The 12,299-nt window shown below is 42.9% G+C and overlaps 2 protein-coding genes and 1 pseudogene across 3 annotated transcripts; all 3 read right to left on the bottom strand.

Moving 5' to 3' along the window:
- Window positions 1-1,399: 1,399 nt before the first annotated feature.
- LOC308286139 (histone H3.2-like) lies at window positions 1,400-1,810 on the bottom strand (annotated as a pseudogene). The gene has a single exon. The product of its transcript is annotated as a histone H3.2-like (transcript).
- Window positions 1,811-7,139: 5,329 nt separating this feature from the next.
- Window positions 7,140-7,451, bottom strand: LOC308286146 (histone H4; the record flags this gene model as incomplete). Its single annotated transcript, XM_080727102.1, has 1 exon — window positions 7,140-7,451. The coding sequence occupies one exon, from the start codon at window positions 7,449-7,451 to the stop codon at window positions 7,140-7,142; it is 312 nt and encodes a 103-aa protein (XP_080583228.1).
- An 862-nt stretch (window positions 7,452-8,313) lies between these two features.
- Window positions 8,314-8,907, bottom strand: LOC308286138 (histone H1-like; the record flags this gene model as incomplete). Its single annotated transcript, XM_080727095.1, has 1 exon — window positions 8,314-8,907. One exon carries the CDS (start codon window positions 8,905-8,907, stop codon window positions 8,314-8,316), a length of 594 nt encoding a protein of 197 aa, XP_080583221.1.
- Window positions 8,908-12,299: the final 3,392 nt, after the last annotated feature.

The raw sequence follows: 12,299 nt of genomic DNA, 5'->3' as shown, positions 1-12,299 counted from the left end.
TCCAAACAAAACACAGGAGCACTCGGCACTCCACATGATTTGATTATGAAGTGAAACGTGTCTGCTATGTGCTCCATTTGTTTATTGACTTCAATATATTTCAGTCTGTATTTTATCTGTTTTAAGTTGTAGAGAAAACACAAGTGTCCCAGTATTCTGCAGCACACAGAGCACGGACCTAGTGGGTTGAGACTACATGGTTCTCACAAATCCTTTAAGTTCCACCCCCTCCTCCTCTCTCACCATCAGTCTCTCTCTACTCAGACTTTACTTCAGTGCATCTGAAATACGATACAGAAGAGAATGGCAGAAGTCGCCCCAGCTCCAGCTGCCGCCGCCCCGGCTAAAGCAGCCAAGAAGAAGGCCGCCGCTAAACCCAAGAACGACGGACCCAGCGTCCAGGATCTCATCGTCGATGCTGTGACAGCTTCCAAGGAGAGGAGCGGTGTGTCTCTGGCCGCCATCAAGAAGGCTCTGGCCGCCGGTGGCGTCGACGTGGAGAAGAAGAAGGTCATCGTTAAGAACACTGTGAAGAGGCTGGTAGCAAACGGCACCCTGCTTCAGACCAAGGGTACCGGTGCTTCTGGGTCCTTCAAACTCAACAAGACGGCTGAGAAGAAAGCAGTCAAAGTCAAGAAGCCTGCAGCCAAGAAACCCGTCGCGGCAAAGAAGTCTCCCAAGAAGGCGGCAGCCAAGAAGCCCGCAGCCGCTAAACAATCTCCCAAGAAGGCAAAGAAGCCTGCAGCTGCAAAGAAAGCTGTAGCCAAGAGCCCCAAGAAGGCTGCCAAGAGTCCAAAGAAAGTGAAGAAACCCGCTGCCGCTAAGAAAGCACCAGCAAAGAAGGCAGCCAAACCCAAGGCAGCGAAACCCAAGAAGGCAGCCACCAAGAAGAAGTAACAGCCTCACAACAACCAGTTTAACACAAAGGCTCTTTTAAGAGCCACCCACAACTTTATTCAAAGAGTCAGTTTTTATATTGTCTTGGCACTGCCAATCAGGATCGATCAATTATGTGATTAGTTGTCATTAGTGAGAACTTGTATTAATTAAGATCCGTGTCTTAATGGGCTACAATTAATGTATTTAATTACATGGTAACTAATGGTAGTTTGGAAGTTACATTTTATTTTCACAATCGTAATATAACCAGTAATTCTCTTTGCTATGACAATGCTTAATCTAATATGGATTATACTCTACTCCATTTTGTTTAGAAATGATGCTGGTTGTTTACGGTTCATATTTGCCTTGTGAACGTGCTATAAACGCTTACCTGCACGTGTGTGAATGGACAGTTTGAGTCTACCCTAATAGGAAGCAGGGAATTATTGCTCTTCAAACAAAACACTTGGTGGCTCTTAAAAGAGCCGTTTTGGGGTTTTAACAGGTACAGAGAGATTTATGCACGTTCTCCACGAATACGACGGGCCAGCTGGATGTCTTTGGGCATGATGGTCACCCTCTTGGCATGGATGGCGCACAGGTTAGTGTCTTCAAACAGACCGACCAGATAAGCCTCGGCTGACTCCTGCAGAGCCATGACGGCGGAGCTCTGGAAGCGCAGGTCGGTCTTGAAGTCCTGGGCGATCTACCTCACCAGGCGCTGGAAGGGCAGCTTGCGGATCAGCAGCTCGGTGGATTTCTGGTAGCGACGGATCTCCCTCAGAGCCACTGTACCGGGACGGTAACGGTGAGGCTTCTTCACTCCACCGGTTGCCGGCGCGCTCTTACGAGCTGCCTTGGTGGCGAGCTGCTTCCTGGGCGCTTTCCCACCGGTGGACTTACGGGCGGTCTGCTTGGTTCTGGCCATGACTTCTTCTTTGACTCAGTTGAGCTTAGAATGCGAGAACAGCGCAAACTGCTGCCTTTTATCAGTGTCTGCGAAACGCCGTCATTCTCTGATTGGTCAGTGGTCAGGAACGCCGTCATTCTCTGATTGGTCAGTGGTCAGGAACCGCCTTCTTTAGGGAGGTACCCTAAGTCACTTTCTACCGACTGGTGGGGAACACTGGAGCTGCTGTAACAGATAACACAATGGAATACTTTCAGCAAACTGAAAATGCATCGTGTGTCATGAGATATGACAAGAAATAAACATTTTTACTTGAGTGACAAAATAACACTTGACACAAGGATGTTTTTTTTTGTATAAAGAATATGTATGCATATCTAGTCTTAAATCATTTACACTCATCTAATTCATTTTTCTCAATTAAAGGAGTAGTTCACCGCCAAAATGACCTTTTTTCCATTGATTAATCACGCCATGGAGACTAGAGTTCAATAATATGTTTAGTTTTTGTCACATTCCTAAAACTAAAATGTGATAACAATGAATGTACGGTCCCCATTCGTTCCGGATGGAATCAATGGGGGTAAATCTGTTCGAATCAATTTTTGTCTTAGGAATGTGACAAAACTAAAAATATTATTGAACTCCACTCTCCATGGCATGAGTAATCAATAGGAAAAAAGTCATTTTGTGGGTGAACTATACCTTTAAGTCAATGTGCTCAAAGATCTGCCATATTGGACCATGTATTATGATTCTCATAGAAAATCGACTAATCCCACAAATGAATACAACCACAGCAACTGGTCTCAAACATTTAACACAGGTAGGCCTATATTTAATTCACAAAAGTTAAGCTTTCAATATGGACAATTAACTAAGGCACTATCTACGCAAAGTAGCCTATTACATATGCTCATAAGAATATCATAAATAAATAAAAAAATGCAGTTAGGGGGAATTCATCTTTTTATTGAAATAGTGGGTGGCTCTTAAAAGAGCCTTTGTGGGGTTTGTCAAACGAATCAAATTTACTTCTTGGCGGCTTTCTCGGTCTTCTTGGGGAGCAGGACAGCCTGGATGTTGGGCAGCACACCGCCCTGAGCGATGGTCACTCCACCCAGCAGTTTGTTGAGCTCCTCGTCGTTGCGGACGGCCAGCTGGAGGTGACGGGGGATGATACGAGTCTTCTTGTTGTCACGGGCAGCGTTTCCAGCCAACTCCAGGATCTCAGCGGTCAGGTACTCGAGGACAGCCGCCAGATAAACCGGGGCGCCGGCGCCGACTCTCTGGGCATAGTTGCCTTTACGCAGCAGCCTGTGGACACGGCCCACGGGGAACTGGAGCCCGGCACGGGATGAGCGAGTCTTAGCCTTCGCCCTGGCCTTTCCGCCTGTCTTACTTTTTTTTATTTTTAAATAAACTTTATTGAAAATTGGCAGTTTACAATTATTTAAGCATTTGCATTCATACATACAATTCAAAGTCATGTAAGTACATTATAATAAACATAGACAATGTAAGGGCATTACTTTCCGTTTTAAACCCCCCCTTTTTCAGTCTCAAGTCCAAGTCTTTAGATACACAAATATAATAGAAAATAGAAATATAATAAATAGAAGGGAAAAAACAAATTACAAGGTCAAAAGGTGCCACGGTTTCAGTACGTTTTGTTTAGAGTCAAGAGTTCTTTGTCTCTTCAGCTCAGTGATTATCTGCTTGAAGACCATCTCTCCAGAGATGGCCTCCTGCTTAATAGTCATTGCACATCGTGTATTCCACAGTTTGTTCACTGTGGTACATACAACAGACCAATAGAAGTCCTGGTCCATGGGTGAAAGATTCTCGTCAAATACACCATACATTATCGCGTTATAACTCAATTTTACGGTGAAACCAATGCGGGCCATTCTCCCCCACACATACTGCGATCTGGAACAATCAACCAGTAGGTGCTCTATAGTTTCATCTTCGTCACAATTAACAAAAGGGCATTTAACTGTTGTTACAAAACAACTCCATTTGACAACTGCCCTAACGGCTAGTCGTCTTACAGACACGAGCCACATGACGTCTCTCTTTTTTTCAGACAAATTTTTACTCCAAATATTTTTCAGACACACCTGCTTCTGGTTGTCGTCCAGATCTCTGTAGGGGAAAACGCCACCATACATGTCATCACATATAACGCCATAGATTTTCTTGCTCGACATTTCAGTCCAATCAATATTCATATGTGCAGAATTACACAATAAGTAGGTTTATTTCTAGAGTAAAAGCTCGAAGAAATGTGCTGGAGGAGAGGAATACGAGACCTTTTATAGCCTACGTTCGAATTTGTAACGCACACTTACTTTTTTGTGATTGGTGGGACAGACTCTGTGTGCGCCCCACCAATCATAAAAACGAGTGTGTGCGCGGGCTGAGTGTGTATGAGCTCCCCACCAATCAGCAGTAGTGACCTCATCGGTCCTCCCTATGGCTCCTCCCAGAGCCCTGCATGCCCCCTGTCTAAAAGCTTTGTGTCCCTCTGAGGACGTAAGGGAGGACAGGCAGACCAGCAGAGTTAATGTAGGGTTAGGGTTAGATTTTTTTTTAGCTTCATTTATTCAAGCATGGCCATATTGTTGAAAGCCATCTTCATTTGTACACAGACATAATTTACAAATACTGTACGTATGTGCCACGTCTATCTCAACCTGTATGATATACATGATACATGATATACATGATGTATGCATGTTATACCGGTGTTATCCCAGATGTAAGGGACTACTATAGCAAAACACATTAGCCAATATAAGTTTAAATCAATGGTTGTATTACAAGGCACAGCCTTGTTGGCTGAGTTTCACACTGCACAATAAAGAGGTGGCAAGTGTGGTCTATAATATAATGACATTCTAATGTATTGACATGCCTGTTTCTGATTTGTTTGTATGAATGTAAATGCTTACAAAATGACTGTAAACTGCAAATTCTCAATAAAGTTTATTTAAAACGCAAAAGTGTGGTCTGTGGACCCAGCAATTGACAATTATTTTAACCACTTTCATATTTCATACTTTGGTTATTCACATTTGATAGAGAGGGGGGACCTTGACGACTCAAAAATAGCTGATCTGGCAAGGTGTCACTTTGTAATATGCTCTCTCTGTGTGTGTGTGTGTGTGTGTGTGTGTGTGTGTGTGTGTGTGTGTGTGTGTGTGTGTGTGTGTGTGTGTGTGATATTGAGAATGTTATATAACACACCATGATCAATTTTTTATGGATTTGACCTCACTACAAGCATAATTAGGTCAGATCCGAGGCTACCATCATGCTAATAATTGTTGACTGTCAATAAAATGAACACCCATTCAACTCAATGTTACACATTGTGTTGAAATTGAAATGGCCAATTTGGACATGTAAACAAAACAAAGGGCTGCTTACTTCATTTGCATTGGTAAAAATTGTGAATTAATTTCCAGTTTAAGGTAGGCTACAGATGAGATGACAACCAAACCAAGTTATACAAAATCAGAGGTATTTTCAGTGAAGAGTTATAGTATAACAGAGATGCTTTAAAGGTTCAAGCATCGGTTTCCATTTGCGCATGTGATCAATTAACATGTTCATAATACCGCCAGAATTACACAGATAAACACTTTTCTTGAAAATGTGGGTGGTCCTTAAAAGGACCGTTTTGTTTTTAATAGTAGACTATTCGGTCTACTTGGAGCTGGTGTACTTGGTGACAGCCTTGGTGCCCTCAGACACGGCGTGCTTGGCCAGCTCACCGGGGAGCAGCAGGCGGACGGCGGTCTGGATCTCCCTGGAGGAGATGGTGCGGCGTTTGTTGTAGTGACCCAGACGAGCGGCTTCACCGGCGATGCGCTCGAAGATGTCGTTGACAAAGGAGTTCATGATGCCCATGGCCTTGGAGGAGATACCGGTGTCAGGGTGGACCTGCTTCAGGACCTTGTACACGTAGATGGCGTAGCTCTCCTTCCTGGACTTTCTGCGCTTCTTGCCGCCCTTGGCGGCGGTCTTGGAGACGGCTTTCTTGGAGCCCTTCTTGGGCGCTGGCTTCGCAATTTCTGGCATTTTGACGGTATTCTATCAGTGACGAATGTGATGAGAAAGCGCAGTCGCACCATTATTTATACACAGCCAATGTCAATGTTGTGGTGTGACTCCCAGCAGGTGATTGGCTGATCCTCCCACAAAGAAGTTGGTGTCTTTATTTCTGTATTATTTCTCCCGCTCATGCGCTCTATTGTCCCTGTAATATTTTGAGCGGCTAAATATGCGCTTGGGGTAAATGTATGTTTTAATGTCCATAAAGGTCCCCAATGGAAACAAGCCATAGTGCTTTCTTGACTAAAATATAGACTATTAATATCAGTCTGTCTATTCATTGAGACAATGGCATTATTCCCAATATTAGTCTATAATATAAGAAATAGTTAATCAAGTATTATAATGTGTAAATGTGATTCCGCTCTTCTGGGCTTAGAAAAACAAAATAGAGAACCGGGTGGTACTTTATTTTTCTCCATTCCTAGCCCGTTTATTACTTCAAGACAATGAAAGCAGAATCGATTTAGTTGCCATCACTCCAGTTAACTTCAGTTGGGAGTTGGGACATTGTTATGTAAGCTCTGTATTCTGAGTATTTCAAGTGTGTTTTCCCGCCTCTACATGTTCATAGACTGATAATGGCAGAGCCTTTTTAAACCCACTTGGACTATGGTTCATCGCAGAGCGTAATACTAGTTCACGTTAATATTCAAATCACAACTTATTCCACAAGTGACAGCAGAGCTGATTCCTTTAAATGCATTTTGAGGGGAAAAAATGCTAAAATGCTGTTATTTGTACCCTGTATATATATAAAATGTCACAATGCGACATAGCTCTGTTTACTCAATGCTGTACCCACTCCAACTGTATATATGTTCCCCATTTTCAACTGTTTTTATTGCATTTGTGATACTTGCTTTGGCAATGTAGACGTATGTTTTCTCATGCCAATAAAACTCCTTTGAATTGAATTGACAGCCTGTCAGATTGTTTGCGAGGCTCCAGTCCCGTGCAGCTTAAAATGTGTTTTTGAAGCAAAGCAAGGTTTAATTTGGGCACATGTGGAAATAGACGTTTCTGCCTGGTCGTGAGTGTCGAATTTCAAAATTGTGTATCTTTAACACAGTACATACATGTTTTGGAATATTAACTAATCATATCGTATTAAATAGACCTATACAGCTGCAGTTATGCACAAAAGTGGGAATAAACTCGTTACATAACGTGTGGGCGGCTCTTAAAAGAGCCTTTGGGTTGTTGGTAGATCAAGTCAGCGTTTTTAACCTCCGAAGCCGTACAGAGTGCGTCCCTGTCTCTTCAGAGCATAGACAACATCCATGGCGGTCACGGTCTTTCTCTTGGCGTGCTCGGTGTAGGTGACGGCGTCACGGATCACGTTCTCCAGGAACACCTTGAGGACACCGCGGGTCTCCTCGTAGATCAGACCGGAGATACGCTTTACACCGCCACGGCGAGCCAGACGGCGGATAGCGGGCTTGGTGATTCCCTGGATGTTATCACGGAGAACCTTGCGATGACGCTTGGCGCCTCCTTTTCCCAGTCCCTTTCCGCCTTTTCCACGCCCACTCATTTTCTAGCTTCAGTTCAGTTGAAGATTCAGAAGTGAATGATTCCAGAGCCATGCCCTTTTATCTGAGTTCTGAGGACGTAAGGGAGGACAGGCAGACTGCCACATGCCCCCTCCCCCACCACACACTCCTCCCCCTTGTTCATGTTGGTCACATCACCCCCTAGTTTATAGTAATACCGGTATTGCTAGTCAAGTCCTCTATATCATAATAATTGTTAATGTTTTAAACGTATCGCCCCATTCATATTCTTGTCAATGTACATTTGGTGTTACTGAATACATGCCTAATACACCCTCTGGGCCATAGCATTTCTTTCGACTCTCAAGTTTAAATGTTTGTATTGTCACAGACATAACCTAAATAAAGTTATAATAATTCATCAATAATTAAGTATTAATACGGAATTCTTGAGGTGGACGAGGGTTACTATGTATAATAATGTATATGATTCTGAACAATAACAATGGTAGTAGGCTAGTGGCTACTATTCAATATCAATGTTGAATTTGAACCAACACATACTAGTCAGGACCATGGCGAATCTAATAGTGATTTAGGATTAACGAAATTAGGTCATAGGGGAGGTGGGTGGGTTTGCAAGCTCTATAGCTTAAGTGGGAGAAATGGCCACATACAAAATGTAGGAGGTTGGGCTGTGTTTATGTTTATTAACTTTGTATGTTTATTAACTTTGTCATAAATACATTTATGTCTAGACTGTTATGTCATTTATTTGTGAGAGGTATTAGACCATTAACACACAGACTGGTTATTATTCCAAAAAAGTGAGGATACTCTTATAAAATGAAGTGGTTGGCTCTTAAAAGAGCCTTTTGTGGGAATAAAGATGGAACAGATGATTTACTTCTTTTTGGGGGCTGCCTTCTTTGCTGCCTTGGGTTTGGCAACCTTCTTGGCTGGAGCTTTCTTGGCTGCTGCGGGCTTCTTCGCCACTTTCTTGGGGCTCTTGGCGGCCTTCTTGGGGCTTTTAGCTGCTACTTTCTTGGCGGCGGGCTTCTTGGCTTTCTTGGGTGATTTCTTAGCGGCTGCGGGCTTCTTTGCTGCCGCCTTCTTGGGCTTCTTAGCCGCTGCGGGTTTCTTGGCTGCAGCGGGCTTCTTTGCTTTAACTGCCTTCTTAGCAGCGGGCTTCTTCGCCGCCTCCTTGTTCATCTTGAAAGAGCCAGACGCGCCGGTGCCTTTGAGCTGGACCAGGGTGCCTTTAGCGACCAGGCTCTTGACGGCGATCTTGACGCGGGCCTTGTTCTTCTCCACATCGTAGCCGCCGGCAGCCAGAGCTTTCTTGACGGCAGCCAGAGACACACCGCTCCGCTCCTTGGAGGCGGACACGGCCTTGACGACCAGATCAGCGACGCTGGGCCCAGTCTTCTTGGGGCGGGGAGCTGCCTTCTTCTTGGCGGCCTTGGCCGGGGCTGGAGCTGGTGCTACTTCTGCCATTGTTCTCTTCTCTGTAGTTTATCCTTCCTTTCCTAAAGTAAAGTCTGTCAGACTGGTGTTGAACGCACTGAAGGGGCTGGACTTAAACAACACATGAGAACCATGTAGAGACAACTCACACTGCCCCTCTTGTCTAGGTGGCATAATGTGCCATTTGTGTTTTCTCCTCGATTAAAACAAGATATAACAAACTACAGTGTGTATTATTTAATGCAACATAGAGCTGAACAGTTAGCACACATGTGCCTTTTTGTCACAAATATATCTGAGATGAAAACTGCGATCTAGTTTTTAAGTGATAGGCTTAAAACATCACCCTTCCACAGTCAGAGAACAGTGTTTCCTCCATATTTTTCCTTCTAAAACATGTTAAACTATATTAAATTTACAACAATACTCACAATCCTCTTAGACATACCTGGCGACACAATACATTAAACTATAATCTTGTTTTGCAATCCATTTTGCTATAAATAGAAGGTTTTCTGACCCCAGTAAACACACTTCAGTTTATGCAGCATGATGGATTTGATCCAACTTTGATCTGACTATAATGATGAAAACTGCTGGAACAGTTTGGACAGATAACGTATTTGTTCTCCAGCTACAGTAAACTAAACATTTAACTATCCAATCAACTGTATCACACTTCTCAGGCAGTAGTCCTACTTCATGATGCAAGGTGTCATTATATATCACATTTTTATGAGTAATTCACCATTGTGATCAGTATAGAATCAAATAAAAAGTGATGCCATATTTACTACAGATAAGATGTTATTTCTGCCACCATGCACTTATAGGAGCATGTGACAGAACTGTTTAAATAGCGATATCACAACTGTCACCTAACTGTAACTGAACAACAGAAGGCCTGATTTTAGTCCGCGGAGTTAGCAGACAGATGGTGGTAATTGCATTTAACAGAAACACATTTTGTCATCATTACAAGAACACCCAGATATAAACAGAAGTTGAATAAAATAAAAATAAAAAAAATCTCACGCACATCAGGCGCGCGCGCGCGCGCGCGCACGCACACACACACACACGCACGCACGCACACACACACACACACACACACACACACACACACACACACACACACACACATGTAGTGGTGTTACACTTCATTCATGGTTGTATTCACTGCTAGGGTAAAAGACCAACTCAAAAGTATGATACGATACTGAGATGATTGGGCAATTAATCAAATCTCCTCTATCTCTCCCATTTCTCTTCTGTACATGACATATGTTAAAACAAGATATGTTTTACAAAGTAATTTGATTAGAATTATTTGAATACATTATGAACTTTGTTTTCCTTTTTTTCCCCTCATGCTGGAGACCCCCTCAATCCCCAACCTTCACTTTGAGAAGCCACTGATAGACATGCTGATTAGATTTACTACAAAACACTTACTTAAAGAATGATTGATAGCCATGAATGATTCAGAGCTTTGTACAGAAGTGGCTCGTACCAGGACTATGAATATCTAGTGTCCCAGCAGGGAACAATGCCAGTTGGAAATGCACGCCCCACCCAGTTATACCATACCAGTTGCACCTGTAATAGGTGTGGAAGACATTTACATGACACATTAACCACATTCAACATGGCCTCTCTCTAATGGCCAGATTACATAGGCCTACATATTGTATAGTAGGCTATATTATGTATAAGTACACACACACACACACACACACACACACACACACACACACACACACACACACACATCACAGCACACATCGACACATTTGTGTTGTTTTCAGGGGTATAGTTCCGCCGATTTAAAATGACTCCAATACGGAACTAAAACTTCATATGATTGGCCGCTAGTTGCGCTGTTTTCCCCCCCGGCCGATCACAAAAAGCAATGTTCTCCGTTGGACCCCATTCATTTTCCCCTTTCGTTTTCTAACCTTAATTAACATTTTCATAAATACTTTATGGTTCCTATCGCTAGTTAAAAATTGCCTTTCAATCACGATAATATGCGTTTTGTGAAAATAAGGTCCCATTTATGTTAAAATTGATGATGAAGTTGCGGGGGGCGTGGCCAACTAAACTAATACCAGCCGGCTGTGTTCTTCTTCGTGTGCTGTATTTCGGGAGGCTCCGACCACATTCTCCCATGTATCTCTGCGGTTGCGTGTGACCGTTGGCAGCCAATAGCATCCTCTGGTGCCTTTACAATCTATGATGGCAGCACCCATGCCAAGGACCCATATTGTGTCATTTGCGCTGCATAGAAACCAATGGCTTCGCTTTGTCCATATCTTTTATACAGTCTATGGTTGTTTTAGACATGTCGACCATGACCTCTTATATGTTGTACATTCATGGAATAGCCCATTTACAAGCTCACAAAGCTTCACAATGTAATGTGCTGTACGTGAGGTTATAGATCTCTTTTATTTTTTATATAATGTTATTATACAATGCATATGACCACAATGGAAACAAGTCCAGAGGACTTTTTCGTGTGGTACTTTTAGCTTTATTGTCAAACTGTATCATGTGCTGTTTTACTTTTCTGGTAACGTATTCAATCAAGTATTGTACTGAATGTGGGAGTTAGGATTTTGGACCATCTCATTCCAAAAATAAGCCCCTGCACTTTGGCTTCCCCCAAGGGGACCCCACGACCTGGTTTGAGTGGTTATTGAAACCTTAATTATACGACATTCTATGTTTTTTTCCCCTTCAACAGACAACATAATGTTGTTTTGTTATAGGCCTACAGTATATTGGTATCGGCAAAATCCGCCTTAAATGTTTGCTAGCAGCACCGACTCTCTTCATTTCATCTGTTTCAAACAGGTTTGTATATGTAAAACATCAGTTATGCAGAACTAGTTAGGATATTTTCTAAACTTCATAATTTCATTGATGACATGTCAAATATGTTTTTATATTTAATGTTATATCGAGCTGAAAAAACACCCTAACTGCTAGTTTACGGACATGCTAGCTAGCTAGTAGCTATTGTTTACATGTCATTTACTTATGCTGCTAGCCATGCCATGCTAAGTTACGTCAACATGTCAGCTTTAGCAACGTTGGCAAGGGAGGATTTATTGCGACCGAAGGTCGCATATACTCTGAAGAACCGTGTCGCTTGAGTGACCTTCCGTATCCTCTGTGATGTGACCTTCCTTCCTTCCTTCCATATCCTCTGTGATGTCAGTGTGATGTCAGCGAGTTGTGACATCACTTCCTGTACAGGGCGGCTACACGAAATGTGGATAACACTATATATGGAGATAGTCCAGTCCATCATGTCGGGACTACCGTCATAGAAAGTAGCCATTGTTAGGCCGGAGTCAATGGCTGTCTGTCTGACTGTCTGTACAGGAAGTGATGTCACATGACATACTTTTTAT

Source organism: Nannobrachium achirus (genome assembly GCF_963921795.1).
Source record: "Nannobrachium achirus genome assembly, chromosome: 5".
NCBI classification, from domain to species: domain Eukaryota; kingdom Metazoa; phylum Chordata; class Actinopteri; order Myctophiformes; family Myctophidae; genus Nannobrachium; species Nannobrachium achirus.
The sequence above is the reverse complement of the archived record's forward strand: the minus strand, read 5'-3'. Positions and strand labels throughout refer to the sequence as shown.